Raw genomic sequence first — 19,182 nt, forward strand, 5'->3', positions numbered from 1 at the left:
TTAAAAATTAGTAGTCCTCAAGATGGCACCTGCTAAGAGGAAAACACATACATGTATTCTACTAAATAAAGATCAAAACTCTCATGTTAGTGTTTGAAATAGTGAAATTACGATTGTACATGGAACAAAATATTTACTTTAAGCTCAGTCAGTTTAGAGCTGGCCGAAATGTGATCAATCATGTAAGGAGACGTTGCTGTGTTTAGTTTCCAAAGTGGCAGAAACTTCAGTCTGTGTTCTGAGCAATGTATTTATATAAGTTTCTCCTCCAAAGAACAGAAGAGCCCGTAATTAATAAAGACAAGTGTTCAGATTTATTTGGAAATTCACAGTTTCTAATGGCACTACAGCTCCGTAGTTACAAACTGAAAGTCATCTTTCCACAACTCTGGGTGCTGCATGCACATTGTGTAACTTTCCGCTCTCCCTCCAATCTCACCTGGACCTCTTTTCAACGAGTTTCTATACAATCAGGCCCTCCTGCTCTGAATGGCTAATTGTACAGACTGGAAAAAAAATTTAAATCATCTAAAACATACTGTTAACCTAAAAGCAGCAACTTAAACAAACAAAAAAGGCTTTAAATAGGTCACATTACAAACAATACCCGAGAGGTATTAGACAAGTTTAAAAACAGTTATTACTAAAAGTGCTCAATAAGTTATAACTTAAATCTTACAACACGAAATGGTCAATTCTCTCCCTTTCAAGAAGAAACTTCCCACTTTCACTCATTACTGTACAAACACACACTAAGAAATCATTTTATTCAAATATAGTCGCTGCCAATTATTTTTAAAGGAAACAAAAGACAGAGTGGAGACAGACACACTGACATCACAGGTATGCCTCTGCACATTTGTAGCCAATACAAAGCAAACATCAGGACTAGCGATCCCTTTAGACTTGACCAATTAGACAAGGCTTGACAAATTCACTCGCTGGATCCGTGCATAGGTACATAGGCAGTGATTTTACCACGTGAGACCTGGACTCATTCGACGAAGCTCCAAAAGTTCGATTTGTAGAAACAGGAAAGAACCACCTGAAAGTCCGGAGGATTAGTGCTTATTGTGAATGTTTAAGATGTAATGTAGCTAACGAAAACCCTTACAAGTGGTTAAATGTGTTTAAAAGGTGAATTCATAAAAAATCTACTTGCAAATACCAGTCATTTGTAAGAAAAAATGTTGTAGGCTTTTTTCTCATTGAGTTGGTAACTAGAGAAAAATGAGTGTGAGTACGTTGAATGAAAATATCAGTATCTCTGCTTACCTAAAAGAACAGACGAGAATTCCAGCAAGTTTCTGTTTCAAGTGAGTTTGCTACAAGAAGTCTATTTGGCAAGTCTGCGGGATCTTTACACTGTCTGACCCACATTACGGAACTTCAGGTGCAGATCACCTTAAAGCCTTGTAGTGTTTGCAGCTTCAAAAAACTAACAAAGTTATAAAAGAAATCAAATGACAGAAAAAGTTCTCCCTCCTCTTCCAGTGGCATTATAAATAGACAAAAGGCACATAAATATGGGAAGGTGCAAGAAGTAGGAACAAAGCTAAAGGAAGAGGTTTAGGCTTTCATTCCTATCCCACCCAAAGGAACTGGGCTTCCAAATTACATTTGTCCCAGTAATTAATCTGTGAAAAAACATCTTTATAAAATGTCTACCATTGTCCTTGTAGGAAGTGATCAGCCTTGTAAAACTGCAGCTCATTAACCAAGATTGACACAATCCCACCTGCTTTTTTAAAAAGGCAGAAACCATAATTTCTGAATACTTTTCCCATTAGTATTTTCTCCCTCCCCCAAACCCTTCGAATACCACAGACTGTTCTTCAAAGAACAACAACAAAAAGTCTCCAGCATGAAAAGTTCTGTTCGTTTTAGATGTGTCCCGAGACTGCTGTGACACCAAATGTCCCCACGGTGATCTCTTTGTTTCCTTTGATTATGTCATGCAGGCTCGGCAATGATCCTGACTTAGTCTGTATTAGAGTTTTTATCAATTTTCCTTGGTCTTGGACTTTAGATCGCCTTCGTTTTAGAGCCCTCTTCTCAGTTTTTGTCTTTTGGGACTGTCCATTGCACAGACTCGTGCAAGCTGCAATACCACAGAAGTAAGAGTCCTCTGACTGTGACGATGTTTCCGAGCTTCCCTCCGACGGAGGACCCTTGTACGAAGAGTGATAAACTTCTCCCATGTTAGAAAAGTCTCTCTGGTTCACAAAGGGCTTCCTTCCTTTTAGGTCTCCGTTGGCTACAGGGTGCAACGGATCTGCTGGCTTTATGGTTTCAATTTTTTCAGTTTTGTACTTGCAGCGTTTCTTCTGCAACACAAATTTTAAAACAAGGCAGTAATGAGACTCCAAGAGTTGCCTCATCAACCATCTAGAGACCTGCGCTAATGCAGGAAACTGCCAACTCCCGGTGAAAAGTAAAACAGGATTATGTACAAACATACTGTTATGTTCTGTATAGATATTAACCATTATCTTCCCATTTTGTAAATGCTGCTCAATCACAACTCTCCACTTAGCTTAGCTGCCACCTCTGAAAATAGATTTAGGGGATGATAACTAACATCTGAGTACTTACTAAGCACCAGGTAGAATCCTAGTTGCTTTCATGTATATCTTACTTACTGAGAAGTGAGTATTTATCCCTGGTTACTAAATGAGAAAACCAAGGTCCAGAGGTTTGGTTCCCCACCCAAGTTACAACACAGTAAGTGGCCAGGTTGGGACTGAACCCTGGGCTATTTGGGTCTCAAAGTCCAAGTTCTTTCACCTAGAGATTGTTACCTCTAATCAAACTGAGTACAACTTATTTGGAGAGGCAAAACGGAAAACGCAGACTTTATAACCAAAAAGCCCAAGTATATTTTGAGTTTTACCACTGACTTAATGGATCATTCAAAGACAACATAAACCCTCTGAATTTCAGTTTTCTCATTTCAACTCGGGGCTACTACCATCTCCAGGCTGCTGTGAGGAATGCAGGAATGGCACACGCACACACTGTGCCTAACACGCACTGATAATAAATAAGGACTACTAGCCAGGGGTCAGCAAACTTCTTCTGTAAAGGGCCAGGCAGTAAATATTTTAGGCTTTACAGGTCACACACTGTATCTCTTGCATATTCTTTTTTATTTTACAACCCTTTAAGATGGCTCCAGGCTCATACAGAACAGGCCACAGGCCAGATACAGCCTGTAAGTCGAAGTTTGCTGACCTCTGTAATATTGACTTATATCATTATTATGATTGGAAATAAACAGTAAATTTAAGGACCACTTAAAGATATCAAACCTTTCTACCCAGTTCTTTAGCTACTATGTCATAACATACCAATACACTTAAAAAGAATCAAAATATTACCTTTTTTTCTGGAGAGAACTTGAGGGGTTCTACGATGTACAAATCATTTGGGTCTACTATAAGTAAGAGAAAATAAAAAGCAGATATATAGTATATTATGCTAAGATAAACACTAAAAATATTATATATTGTCCCTTAGTGATTATTTTCCTAACAAATCCAATGAATTTATAATTACACCACATTAAGCATATATTTATGCATTTTAAATTAGTGAAAAGTGACAAGATGGGAGATGGTACCATTTTTATCTTAAGCTTGATCAGTCTCCTTCAAATAATTTCCTTAAGCTTCTAACGGACCGCTAGCCATCAGCCAACACAGTAAGGATCCCTCTCAGGGCCCAGCCCTACCCTTTACCTAATAAGAAGGTAACATCACCAGGTAAGCTAGTAACAAACATACTCATACATCATCTGAGTATTTCCCTAAAAGACTAAGCTACACTGTGTCACGAATGTGGGTTAATTATGTGCAACAAGCAGTGTTGACCAGGTACAAAAGCCAGTTAAAGGAACATACACATTAAAAAATAAATTTAAGTTTTTTCTAATTGTATTTTACTGTGATCGAAACTCTGAATGCCAAAATCTAAAAATACCTTGAACAAGCAATATAAATGACAAAGCAATAATGAATAAACACTTCTGGCAAGGTGAGTAAATTAGAAATATTTGCTTTATGTTTCTAAGATTTCATTCCTTTAAGCACATTAAAGACAACTGCATACCGCTCCCACACTGACAAGATAAATGTCTTGACAAGAAAGACATTTGACTGACAAGATAAACGGAATTTCAGTCCTACTGAACCCATTAAAAGTAAACAATATGTGGTCTCACAGAGCCAGAAATTTATAAGCTGTAAAATTCACTCTAAAACTTCACATACTGCAATTTTACTAATAACATGATTCAACCAATTATAATTTTTTACATTATGTCCTAGAAATCTGTTGAGAAAGTCATCAGGTATATAAAAATATATAAACATTCCTCTAAATAGCCATTTCTATCAGTTACTAATCTCACTCAAATTGATCTAAAAAAAAAATGACACTTTTAAGAATGGTTGTTAACTGTTACTCAGACCACCCTCTCTACGAAAGCAACTAAATATGGATTTAACAAGTCAGGAAACAACAGATGTTGGCAAGGATGTGGAGAAAAGGGAACTTCTTACATCACTGGTGGGAATGCAAGCTGGTGCAGCCACTCTGGAAACCAGTATGGAGGTTCCTCAAAAACTTGAAAATAGAGCTACCCTACGACCCAGCAATCGCACTACTGGGTATTTACCCTAAAGATACAAATGTAGTGATCCGAAGGGGCACGTGCACCCAAATGTTTATATCAGCAACGTCCACAATAGACAAACTATGGAACGAGCCCAGGTGTCCACCAACAGATGAATGCACAAAGAATGTGTGTGTGTGTGTGTACACATACACAATGGATTACTCAGCCATCAAAAAATGAAATCTTGGGGTGCCTGGGTGGCTCAGTGGGTTAGAGCCTCTGCCTTAGGCTCGGGTCATGGTCCCGGGGTCCTGGGATCGAGCCCCACATCAGGCTTTCTGCTTAGCAGGGAGCCAGCCTGCTTCCTCCTCTCTCTACCTGCCTCTCTGCCTACTTGTGATCTCTGTCTGTCAAATAAGTAAATAAAGTCTTTAAAAAAAATTAAAAAAAAAAAAAAACAAACAAATCCTGCCATTTGCAATGATGTGGATGGAACTAGAGTGTATTATGCTAAGCGAAATAAGTCAATCAGAGAAAGACTATTATATGATCTCACTCATATGCAGAATTTAAGAAATAAAACAGAGACGCATAGGGAAGGGGGGTAAAAAAATAAAACAAGAAGAAACCAGAGAGGGAGACAAACCATAAGAGACTCAACCATAGGAAACAAAATGAGGATTGCTGGAGGGGTAGGGATGGGGGGGTGGTATAACTGGGTGTGGGTGATGGGACTTTAAGGAGGGCATGTGACGTAATGAGCAATGGGTATTATATAAGACTGATGAATCACCTCTACCTCTGAACTCTACCTCTGAAACTAATAATATACTATATGTTAATTAATTGAATTAAATTTTTTTTAAAAATCACTAAAAGCACTGAAGAGTAGCCAAGATTAAGTAGGTAATCTCTAGACCAAATCTGAAATAAAAGTAGGAAGCCAGACAGTGAAATGGAACACAAAAGTCATTTTTGTCCTGACAGCATTTGCCAATGAATGAGTATGTGAATTTTAGCTCTGATGGTATCAAGAGAATGAGTCAGAAATAAAATCTCCAGACCCACCCACAGTAGTAGTCTAATAAAACACCCTCACTCATCCCCCTGTAAGCTAGGACTCTAAATAACTACCCTCAGAGAAAGAATTAACCCATGCAATGCAGGGACTTACAGTCCAAATTCCCATCATCTGGTGGTCCAACTAACCTCATGCCACTAACATAAAATATTCCTGAATACAAAGCAAACACAAATTTTCTCTGGCATAAGGACCTACCTTCTAGCTCTCTAATTATCCCGACAAATCACTTTTCAAAGAGAAGGACCAACACACAAAGGTAACCAAGCACAGAAGACCAGAGGCACCTTGAGCAAGAGCCTACAGACAAAATTAATGAACAGATTCACAAAGACTTAAGATACTAGAATTATCAAAGATAAGATTATAAAGACAGGTATACTTACTATGTTTAAATAAAAAACCAGCTTGAAAATATCTGCAGGAAAAATAAAACAAACAAACAAAGGGGCCTAGATGTTTAAAAAAATACTGAAGGAACTCCTAGAAATGGAAAATGTAATAAATGACATTAAAAACTCGATGAAAGAATTTAACAGCAGACTACAGATAGCTGAAGAATGTGTGGTCTGGAAAACGGTTCAGAAGAAATCACCCAAATATAACATAGAAAGGCAAAAAGAATGGAAATAAGTAGAGTTTAGGGAGCTAAAGTGAAAAGGATGGTAACATACTGAATTAAATGTGGATTCTAAAAGAGAACGAGGCAGAGGGAATGTTTTGGGGGAAAAATAATGGTTGTTAAGAATTTTCCAATCTTGACAAAAGACACCAACTGAGAGATTCAAAGAACCCAACAAATTTAAACAGGAATAAAGAAAAAAAGATCATGTTTCAGTATGAAGGGAAGCAACAGCAAATGGAAATTCTCAGAAAGCAGACCTGAAGAATTAAGAATCGGTATACATGTGGATAAATGTAAATGAACGTTAAGTGTGAAAAATAATAATAGTATCCCTTGTTGAATTACAACTAAGAAAAAAATAGAATTTAAATACACAAAAGAGTAACATGTAAGTCAAGTTGGGGATAAAAGATCTTGGTACTGTCCAAGAAGAGGAAAAAGTACTGATTAACTGCAGATTTTGACAAGTATTTGTAAATTCTAAAGTATGAGAAAATGTCAAAAATAATGCACAACTTCTAATTATAGAAAAAGAATCTCTTCTCAGCTCCAATAAAAAAATCTCTTTGGAAAAGGGAGGAAAAATAAAATGTTAATAGATAAAAGTGAGTATCTTTACACTAATAAATTTTAACATTTAGATGACAAAAAAATCAAGTTCCTATAACAAAAACTCCTCTTACAAGGAAAATTCTGGACCTATGTGACTAAAAATTCAAAAAAGAAATAATTATAATCTTTAACTCTTCCTGAGAACTAAAAATAAGAGCACTGCCCATCTGATTTTATACACCTTACACACCAAAACCCAACAGTGTGAGAAATAAAAAACTACATGCCAGCCTTATTCATGAATAGGTAGCAAAATCCCTAGAGTATCAAACAGAATTATGTGAAAATAATAATATGAACACAACACACACACATTAATATCATGACCAACTTGTATTTAGTATGTAATAAAAATGTGACTCTAGAAAGCTGGTTAGTATAATTCATTTTAATAACAGATCTGAAATGATCATCTTAAAAGAAGCTAAAAAAGTATCTGGTAAGATAAAACAGATTCCCGGGGGAGAGGAATTATTAGCAAACTGAGAGGAACTTCCTTAGATAATGGGTATCTACAGAACATCTATGACAAATATAATACTTAACACTAAGAGTTTTCCTTTAAGAATGGGAACAAGACAAAGGTCCCTATCAGCTAAATCTATTCAACGCTGCTAAAACGCTAGCCACAACAGTTAGGGAAACAAAGGAAATAAAATCTGTTAAGGATTGGAAAGGAAGAAACAAAGTTGTCTTTAGTCTCAAAAAGTGCGCCTGTATTCATGGAAGCTGCCATTCTGTCCTAACAACAAGTAAAAAGCTAAACAAACTGAAAAATCAACTCTTCACGTATCTTCGGAAAAGTGAGGTCACACGACGAATGACTCTCCCAAAACTCAGAGACAGGCAGATACACAGAAACCTCTGTGGGAACCAGTGCCTGTGTACGAAAACTTGAACTACATTAATTGATATATTGATGGATGCTCAGCGTGGATAAATCCTTAAGTTAGAAAGACCAAGGAGGATACCCGTCTGAGTGGAGCTTCTATACTTCTGTGAGTTTTACCTCCAGAAGCTCTTTGAAATATTCCAGAGTACTCTGTTCTTCTTAACAAGGACTGACTTTAGGAGAACTATTTTAGTAGAGCTGAACCTGCTGGTGTTTTATCAGAGCCTGACCTGTCTAAGGGAAAGGGGAAACCCGAGAAGCACTAATGAAGTGAACAGTCCAAGGACAAAGGCCCACCAAAAGATTTAGACCTAATAACAGGAGTCCAGAATGTTTCTTCTACCACCACATCTCACCACCACATTATGAAAGGTCTGTTTACCACAGTTCCTTTTACCAAGTACATCATGTCCCTCCCACCTTTCAAAACAAAAAAAATTACAAGGCATTTCTTAAGAAAGCAAAGAACACAGTTCAAAGAGACTAAACAAGCATGAGAACCAGAGTTAGATGACAAGAATGGTGGAATTATCAGACCAGGAATTTTTAAAAATTATGATTAATATGCTAAGGCCTTTAATGTAGAAAAGTAGACAACATGCAAGAATAGATGGATAATGTAGGCAGAAAAGTTCTAATGAAGGATAAAAAAGAAACACTAGAGCAAACACAGTAACAAAAATGAAGAATGCCTTTGATGAGTTCACTGGTAGACTAAACACAGTTGAGCAAAAAACACTGAGCTTTATGATATGACAATGGAACTTCTAAAATTAAAGAGAAAAGGGAAAAAAGAAAAAGACACAGAACAGAATATCCAAAAAAGTGTAGGTCAACTGTAAAATGTATAATATATGAGTAATGAGAATACCAGAAGGAAAGAATGAGAGAAAGGAACAAAAGAAGTATTTCAAGTAATAATGAATGACAATTTCCCCAAATTAATGTCAGACACCAAACCTTAGATCTAGGAAGCTCAGACAACACAAAAACAGGATAAATGCCAAAAATACTACACCTAGGCATATCATATACGAACTCCAAAAAGTTCAAAGATACAGAGAAACTCTTGAAAAAGAAGAAAAACACACCTTACCCTAAAGAAAAACAAAGACATGTTACATTTGACTTCTCAGAAATCATGCAAACAAGAGGGTGGAGTGAAATATTCAAAGTATTGAGAGAAAAAACACACTAATCTAGAATTCTATATCCTACAAAAATTATCCTTCTTGGACAAGCAAAAAATTGAGGGAAATTATGCCAGGAAACCTTGCAAGAAATGTTAAAAAGTGGTTTTTTGGAAAACTGGAGAACGACACAGGTCAGAAACTGAGATCTACATAAAGAAAAGGAATACACACACACACACACACACACACACACACACACATGCTTATGTGCAAGTGAATGACAGCAATGATATAAGGAATGGATGGGAGAAATTAGCAGTATTCTGACAAAAGAAAAGAAGAAAAAGAAGTATCTTGTTATTACAAAATAGTTGTACTACCTATGAAGTGGTACAGTGTTATCTGAAAGTGGATTTGGATTAGTTGTAAATGTATATTGCAAAGTCCAGGGCAACCACAAGAGAAAGTAAAAGAATACATGCTATGAAAGGAGAAAATATGGAATTATATACAATGCTGAACTTTAAGTATAAAAGGCAGAAAAAAGTATGAACGACGAAAATGGAACAAAGATAACAAACAATAACTGTAAATATTAATACAACTATATCAACAACCACTTTAAACATAAATGGTCTAAATATACCAATTCACAGATTTTAAGAATGGAACAAAACACGTGATTCAACTGTATGTTGTTTACAAGAAACTGGCTTTAATGTTTAAAAAAATTTATACAGTGTTATATAGTATAATGATTCAAAAGTACTATACATTACTCCCTCAGTGCTCATCATGATAAGTGTACTCTTAATCCCCTCTACCTATTTCACTCACTCATCCTCCAACCATCTCCCCTCTCGCAACCATTAGTTCATTCTGTATATCTAAGAGTCTGTCTCTGTTTTTCCTGTTTCTTATATTCCACATATGAGTGAAATCATACAGCATTTGTCTTTCTCTGATTTATTTCACTTAGCATTATACTTTCTAGCTCCATTCATGTTGTTGCAAATGACAAGATCTCATTCTTTCTTAAGACTGAGTAATGTTCGGGGCACCTGGGTGGCTCAGTGGGTTAAAGCCTCTGCCTCTCGCTCAGGTCATGATCCCAGAGTTCTGGGATCGAGCCCCACATCAGGCTCTCTGCTCAGCGGGGAACCTGCTTCCTCCTCTCTCTCTGCCTACTTGCGATCTCTATCTGTCAAATAAATAAATAAAATCTTTAAAAAAAAAAAAAAAGACTGAGTAATGTTCCATTGTGTGTATGTGTGTGTGTGTGTGTGTATACACACACACACACACACACACACACACACACACACACACCCCACATCTTAATCCATTCATCTATGGATGGACATTTCCATAACTAGGCAATTGTAAATAATGCTGCAATAAACACAGAGGTGCATATATCTTTTCGAATTAGTGTTTTCATTTTCTTTTCTTTTTTTTTTTTAAAGATTGTTATTTATTTATTTGACAGACAGAGATCACAAGCAGGCAGAGAGAGGAGGGGAAGCAGGCTCCCTGCCGAGCAGAGAGCCCGATGTGGGGCTCGACCCCAGGACCTCGGGATCATGACCCGAGCCGAAGGCAGAGGCTTTAACCCACTGAGCCACCCAGGTGCCCCTAGTGTTTTCATTTTCTTTGGGTAAACAGCCAGTAATAGAATTACTGGATCATCTAGTAATTCTATTTTTAATTTTTTTGAGGAAACTCCATACTGTTTTCCCCAATGGTTATACCAGTTTGCATTCCCGCCAACATGCATGAGGTTCCTTTTTCTTCATATCCTCACTAACACTTATTGTTTCTTGTGTTTTTGATTTTAGACATTCTGAGGTGGTTATCTCTTTATGGTTTTGATTTGCATTTCCCTGATGATTAGTGATGTTAAGCATGTTTTCATGTGTCTGTTGGTTATCTGTATGTCTCCTCTGGAAAAATATCTCTTCAGGGCCTCTGTCCACTTTTAACTGGATTATTTGGGGATTTCTTTGGTGTTGAATTGTGTAAGTTCTTTGTATTTTTTGGCTATTAACTCCTTATCAGATATATCATTTGCAAATATCTTCTCACACTCAGTAGGCTGCCTTGTCATTTTGTTGATGGTTTCCATTACTATACAAAAGCTTTTTATTTTGGCATAGTCCCAATAGTTTTATTTTGCTTTTGTTTCCCTTGCCTAAGGAGACATATATAGAAAAATGTTTCTATGGTCAAAGTCAAAGAAATTACTGCCTATGTTTTCTTCCAGGAGCTTTACAGTTTCAGATCTCACATTCAGATCTTTAATCCATTTTCAGGGTTTTTTTGTGTATGATGTAGGAAAGCAGTCCAGTTTCATTCTTTTGCCAGTAGTTTTCTGGTTTTCCCAGAACCATCTGTTGAAAAGACTGTGTCTTTCCCACTGTATATTCCTGCTGATCATACAGGCATGGGTTTATTTCTTAGCTCTCTACTCTGTTCCACTTACCTATATTTGCGCTAGTACCATATTGTTTTGATTACTATGGCTTTGTAGTATATCTTGAAATCTGGGATTGTGATATCTTCAGCTTTGTTCTTTTTCAAGATTGCTTTGGCTATTTGGGATCTTTGTGGTTCCATACAAATTTTAGTATTATTTGTTCCAGTTTTGCGAAAAATGTTGATATTTTGATCAGGGTTGCATTAAATCTATAGATTGCTTTGGGTAGTATGGACATTTTAACAATATTGGTTCTTCCAACCCATGAGCAGGGACCATCTCTCCATTTGTGTCACCTTCAATTTCTTTTATTAGTGTTTTATAGTTTTTAGAATACAGGTGTTGCACCTCCTTGGTTAGGTTTATCCCAGGTATTTTATTATTTTTGGTACAACTGTAAATGGGATTATTTTCACAAGAAACACACTTTAAATATAGATATAGACGAAAAGATAAAGAAAGATATGCTAACACAAATCAAAAGAAAACAGGATTCGGTATATTAATTTCAGACAGAGCAGATTTCAGAACAACGAAGTTACCGGGGATAAAGAGGACCATTTCATAATGATAAGAGGTCAATACTCCAAGAAGACTTAATCTTACATTAAGGATAACAATCCTTAATGCGTATGTGCCTCACAACAGAGTGTCAAAATATGTAAGGCAAAACTAACAGTACTGCAAGAAGGAAGGAACACATGAACCCATTATATGGCTGGACGCTTATAATGCCCCTCTATCAGAAATGGACAGATCCAGAAAGCAATCAGTAAGCACAGAGCTAACCTCAATCAACAGCACCAAAATCTATTGTATTTCTACATACCATCAATAAACACACAAATACTCACATGCATGCCCATGATACAATTTACAACAGCATCAAAAAATATTCTAGGAATAAAGCTCCCAAAAGTTTGACCCTTTTCGAGTAAAAAGGGATATGCTATATCCTTCCCAAATTGATATGCAATCAGTGTAATCTCAATCAAATTTTGTTTACAATGAAACATTTAACAGAGGATTCCAAATCTATATGGAAAGATAAAGAGCCATAATGGCGAAGAAACCTGAAACAATTGAAAATTCATATAAAATTATACACTGGAATTCCTACCTAACACCAAACATAAAAGAAAAATAATAATAAATTCCAGGTAGATTAAAGACCTAACAATAAAAACTGAAGTAAATATTTAAAAGAAATTGTAAGAGAATATCATCCATAAACTTAGGGCAAAAAATTCTGTTTCAACAGGAGATAAAAAGCTAACCATAATGGGGGAAAATTTATACATTTGATTACACTAACGTTAAGAGGAGCTTCTCTTATTTAAAAAAAAAACTCCATATAAAACACAAGTTTCAAAGCAAAATAAGATATCTGCAACATACTTAATCAATGACTAGGATCAAAATCTTAAAAATAATTATATACCACTACAAAAGATATAAACAACCCAAAAGAAGAACAGGCAAAACCTTAAAATTGCCCAGGAAAGTCAAATAACCAAAAGGCATAAATAAAGATGTTCAACTTCATTAGTAATCAGGTAAATGCAAATCACAACTTCACTGAGGTCAATGAACACTTTAAAACCTAAGAATCCTAAGTGTTTGTTGGCAAGAATGCAGAATAATGGAAATCCCCACAGCACTGGTCAAAGCACAAACTGTTTTATGGCCACTTTGGAAAAGCCTGCCATTATCTGATGACTTGCAGATCAGCATTCTCTATAATCCAGCAGTATTACACCTAGGTAATATTCCTAGAGAATATAGAGAATATAGAGATATAGAGAATATATATATATATATAGAGAGAGAGAGAGAGAGAGAATATAGATATATATAGAGAGAGACAGAGAGAGAATATAGAGATATAGAGATATAGAGAATATAGAGAAATTCATACAACTATGTTCCAGTATACAAATGCATGTTTACAGCAGCATTAATAGCCCCAAGCTAAGCAATAGTAGAATGGATAAATTCACTGTGAATTAGCTACTGAAACAGTATACAATACTGAAATGGGATGCAATGGTGTATATGTATCTCCCAACAGAATGCTGAAGACAAAAATGTTTATATATGGTATGATTCAATTTATCAAAAGCTCAAAATCAGGCAAAACTTATATTACACTGTGAGGGATCCAAACACTGATGGTAAAATTATTAAGAAAATCAAGCATATGATTATTTCAAAAGTCAAGATAGCTATTTCTGGGAGAAGCAACACCAAGAATGCCCATCTTGTTCTACTCCTTGATCTGAATGTTAGCTACACAGGCTTTCACTTTATAATTACTTTACAAGTTGTACATTCTAGTTTATGCAAATTTTTGTTTTTCGTTTCCCTTATATTTCACAGTAAAAATGTGTTACAAAAAAATTGAAACAATTTTGGTCCACCTGGTTTGTCAACCAAAGTGAGAGTTGCAAATCAAAGTATAAATCTGATGAAGAGAGAGAAGGACACTAAGAGAATAAGACTTAAAATGAATTAATGTTAAGTTAAAACATGGATTATCTAAGCCCCATTATTATCTCAAATACTTAGCAGGCAAGAGATTATGTAATTTGTTAATTCTGTATTAATCCGTATCAACTTTGTACAAAATCCTAGGATATATAATAATAAGACATGGAGTATTACAACCAAGCCACAGAAAAATGATTGTAAGAGACTACTATGAACAACTGTACTCCAAAAAATTGGAAACCTAGAAGAAATGGATAAATTCCTAGCAACACATATCAAGAATAAATCATGAAGAAAGAGAAAATATCAACAGACCAATAACAAGTAAGGAGACTGAATCAATAATCAAAACCTTTCAACAAAGAAAAGCCCCCAACTAGATAGTTCCATTAAAGAATTCTACCAAACATTTAAAGAAGAACTAACACCAATTCTTGAAACTCTTCCAAAAATCCGGAGAGGGAACACTTCCAAACTCATTCTATATAACCAGAATTACCCTGATACCAAAGCCAGACAAAGGCACTACAGAAAAACTACAGACCGATATCCCTAATGAATACTGATACAAAAATCTTCAATGAAATATAAGCAAAGGAAATTTGATAGCACATTAAAAGGATATTACATAAATGGAAATTTCTAGAATAACAAGAATGATTCAACATATGAACATCAATCAATGTAATACACATTAAAAGAATGAAGGACAGGGGTGCCTGGGTGGCTCAGTGGGTTAAGCCTCTGCCTTCAGGTCAGGTCATGATCTCAAGGTCCTGAGATCGAGCCCCGCCTGGGGCTCTCTGCTCAGCAGGAAGCCTGCTTCCCCCTCTCTCTCTCTGCCTGCCTCTCTGCCTACTTGTGATCTCTCTCTCTTTCTCTCTGTCAAATAAATAAATAAAATTTTAAAATAATAAAAAAATAAAAGAATGAAGGACAGAAGCCACATACATGATCATCCCAACTGATGTAGAAAAAGCATATGACAAGATTCAACACCTTTCATGATAACAATACTCAATAAATTAAGAACAAAAGGAAACCTCAACATATTAAAGGCCATTTATGAAAAAGCCTATAGCTGACATAATAATGATGAAAGACTGAAAGCTTTTCCTCTAAGATCAGGAACAAGACAAGGATGCCAGCTCTCTTCTATTCAACTTAGTACTGGAAGTCCCAGTCAGAGCAATTAGGCAAGAAAGGAAATAAAAGGCAACCAAATCGGACAAAAGGGGAGTTGCCTGGGTGGCTGAGTCAGTTAAGCCTCGTACTCTTGATTTTGGCTCAGGTCATGATCTCAGGGTTGTTGGGCTCTGGGCTAGGCGTGGAGCTGCTTGGAATTCTCTCTCCCTCTTCCCACCCACCCCACATTGGACAAAAGGAAGTAAAATGATCTCTGTTCAGAGATGACATGATCTCATATACAAAAAATCCTAAGAACTGCATTAAAAAACTGCTGATGGATTCAGCAAAGTTGAAGGACACAAAATCAAAGCACAAAAAAACCAGCTGCACTTCTATACTTTTAACATTGAACAATCCAAAAAGGAAATTAAGAAAACAATTCCATGTACAATAGTATCGAAAAGAATAAAATACTTAGGGATATGCCTAAGAAACTGTAAGGAAAACTACAAAATATTGACAAAAGAAATTAAAGAATATACAAACAAATTTATAACAGAAGACACAGGGGTACCTGGGTGGCTCAGTTGTTAAGCAACTGCCTTTAGTTCAGGTCACGATCCCAGGGTCCTGGGATCGAGCCCCCCATCAGGCTCCCTGCTCAGTGGGAAGCCTGCTTCTCCCTCTCCCTTTCCCCCTCCCCCTGCTTGTGTTCCCTCTCTTGCTGTGTCTCCCTCTGTCAAATAAATAAATAAAATCTTTAAAAAAATAAAAAAGACGACACAAATGAGAAAACATCTCACATTCATGTGTGGAACACTTAATATTGTTAAGATGTCCATACTGTCAAATGATATACAGATTCAGCACAATCCCTATCAAAATTCCAACAATATTTTTTCGCTGAAGTAGAAAAAAAAATCCTAAAATTTTTATCACTTCTCAAACAACCTCAAATAGGCCAAACCATTTTTAAAAAGAATAAAGTTTGAGGATTCATACTTCCTGATTTCAGAACACGTCACAAAGCTATAGTCATCAAAACAGTGCTGTACTGGGATACTTGGGTAGCACAGTCAGTTAATCATAGGACTCTTGGTTTCTGCTCAGTGTCATGAGATCCAATCCTGGTGTCGGGCTCTACGCTCAGCATGGAGTCTGCTTAAGACTCTCTCCCCCTATTCCTTTGTCCCTCCCTGCCACTCTCTCTCTCTCTCTCTCTCTCTCTCAAATAAATTAATCTTAAAAACGAAACAAAATAAAACAGTGTAGTACCGGAGTGCCTAGGTGGCACAGTCAGTTAGGTGTCCAGCTCTTGGTTTCAGCTCAGATCGTTATCTTAGAGTTGTAAGATCGAGCCCCACATGGGGCTCTACACTGAGCACAAAGTCTGCTTAAGATTCTCTCTCTCTGGGGCGCGTGGGAGGCTGAGAGGGTTAAAGCCTCTGCCTTCGGCTCAGGTCATGATCCCAGAATCCTGGGATCGAGCCCCACATCGGGCTCACTCCTTGGCAGGGAGCCTGCTTCCTCCTCTCTCTCTCTGCCTGCCTCTCTGCCTACTTGTGATCTCTCTCTGTCGAAAAAATAAATAAAATATTTTTTAAAAAAAGGTAGAAAAGATTCTCTCTCTCTGTCCTTCTGTCCCCCACCCCCACCATTTTCTGTCTCTCTCTCAAATAAATAAATCTTTAAACAAAATAAAACAAAACAAACAGTGTGATACTGGCATAAAGACTGGTAAACAGACCAAAATAATAAAGGACCCCGAAATAAACTCACACATACAGTCAAATAATCTTCAACAAAAGTAACAAGACCAGTCAATGAGGAAAAACAGTTTCTTCAACAAATAGTTCTGGGAAAACTGGATATTGACATGTAAAAGAATGAAGGTGAACCCTATTTTCCACAATATACATAAGTTAACTCAAAATGGATTAAAGACCTAAATATAAGATGTAAAACTGTACAATTCCTACAAGAAAACATGAGGAAACTTCATGACATTGGAGAAATTAACAACAAAAAAAATTAAAGAAAAAGTCTTTTAAATTAATTTAAATTTAAATTAAATTTAAAAGGACATTTCTCCAAAGATGATTTACAAATGTCCCAAAGCACATGAAAAGATGTTCAACATCACTACATCAAAAGTCAGAGATCAAAACGGTGGCTACCCTGGGATGGGATGGACAGTGACTAAAAGAGCACAAGAAGTTGCCGGGATGCTGGATAATGTTCTCTCAGTCTGGGTGTTGGTCACACAGGTGTGTTCATTTGGTTTATGAAAATTCATCAAGCTTTACACATAACAATTACATTTTCTTAACACCTAACACTTAAGTTAAAAATGTAAGTTATAAAAGAAAATCACCCAAAAGAACAAAAAAAGAAAGAAAAAAACAGGAAGGAATAAGAGATTTACTAGTGTTAAGCAAACACACATATAATAGGCTGTATCTGTGAACTTTGTGATAACAGTAAATCATCAATGCTCAGCAATGATTACTCGAATGATCTAATCAATTGAAACATGCTGCTGTTACTAAATCCTAAGGAAAGAGAAGCTAGTAATTATTAAGAAAACAATCCTAATTGAAATATACAATTAACTTGGTTATTTTAATACTGCTATAAAGCTAAGTCTTGGGAAGTGCTAATTATGAAAGAACTGATACAGAAAAATAGCCACTCAGTACAAATTCATTCATTTAAGTTTAAGTATTCACTGAGTGTTAGACAATGGAATGCTATTATAGACCCTGGCCTATAAAAAAGAGATAAACTAGATTTTTTTTTTCCAGAAAGTGCCTCACAGTCCTCAACTAGAGACGAAAGGGGTCCTACCTGTACAAGAAGAGGAGGCAGATAAGCACAGGACGCTATGGGAGCACATTCAGGTTTTCCAAATCTGTTGAACTTTCTCAAACATCCCTTTCTAAAAAGAAATACTTCTAAACAGGAGCATGTGCAAACAAAGCTACCAATGGCTAATTAAACTAAGCCCCCCTTCCCCACCCTCTGGGCTTTTAGGAATAAAGACAGACAGAAAGTGTGAAAGTGATAAGGTGGCTTTGACGCAGCACAAACACAAAGGTTACTTATACCCATTATTCTGTTGCAGATGGTTCTGAACACAGCACTAACATTATACGTATGCAGAAGTGAGCTAGATTCATGTTTATATATAAACATGGCATAAAAATCTACCTTCTTTGCCAGTTAACTGTAGAGACTTGGATCTGATGAGTGGGAATGAAGTTCTCCTTTTCAAATTCATATCATCATAAGACGAGAAACACCTAAAACATGAAGAAAAATCAACACTGGGCACAATGAGTAAACTACATATAATTTACTCTGCAGCTGGGGCCTGATGGAAGCTACTGAGAACTGAACATGCCACAGAATACCAATCTCTAATGTAAAACTCCAGTTACTGCTATTACATGTAAAAAAAATTAAGTATCATTCTCTAAAAGGTGCTATATTAAAATACCTATTATCCTCTCCTTTGAATTCCACATTCAAGCATCCTTCACAACCAAAATATTTTAATGGTTTATGTACTTCTTATTAATGTTTTCTTTATTCCAGTCTATAGAACCTTCCAGCTACAGGACTCTCTTGCTAATTCCAATGTTGTTTTAACACGGCAATTTTTAAATATCATATGGAGAAAAGAAATTGTCTCAGTATTCCCTTATTCAGTCAAATTTCTCAAAAATATAAAAAAACACATGGTAAAAAATGTGAAATAAAATGCTGACATTACCTTTTAGGGCTTGGATATTGATTACTTTTAGGAAGTTTCGAAATATAATCTCCATCAAACTGAGAGGTGTTTCGACAGCGCTGCATACAAAGCATTAGTCCCAAGACAACACAGAGAACCAAAGATATGACAAGATAGCTTTGTCGATCTGAAACCTGAGAGGAGAAAAAGGATTTAGTTATTATATATTTTATATATTATAGTAATATTAAATATTGTATTATTATATTTTATTATTAGATTATTTTAAAATTTTATTAAGGAAAAATACTGTGAGATATAAAATTCAAAGAACAAATCATTTTAAACATTTTTTAATGTGTTTCAAAACCAAAAAATGCATGGCATGCTC

The 19,182-nt window shown here is 36.0% G+C and overlaps 1 protein-coding gene across 3 annotated transcripts in view; it reads right to left on the reverse strand.

Annotated features, from left to right (window-relative positions):
• Positions 1–291: 291 nt before the first annotated feature.
• The window catches only part of SUCO (SUN domain containing ossification factor), a 95,201-nt gene continuing 76,310 nt past the window's right edge, over positions 292–19,182 (reverse strand). For all 3 annotated transcript variants that reach the window (XM_080823824.1, XM_080823823.1, XM_080823822.1), the window contains 4 exons: positions 18,831–18,985; positions 18,266–18,357; positions 3,381–3,436; positions 292–2,327 (listed from right to left, as the gene is read on the reverse strand). In XM_080823824.1, the coding sequence (XP_080679950.1) occupies positions 1,884–2,327; positions 3,381–3,436; positions 18,266–18,357; positions 18,831–18,985 (747 nt within the window). In that variant the 3' untranslated portion in view covers positions 292–1,883. The remainder of the gene's footprint in view (positions 2,328–3,380; positions 3,437–18,265; positions 18,358–18,830; positions 18,986–19,182) is intronic.

This window comes from Martes martes (genome assembly GCF_963455335.1).
Source record: "Martes martes genome assembly, chromosome: 15".
In the NCBI taxonomy this organism is placed as follows: Eukaryota; Metazoa; Chordata; class Mammalia; order Carnivora; family Mustelidae; genus Martes; species Martes martes.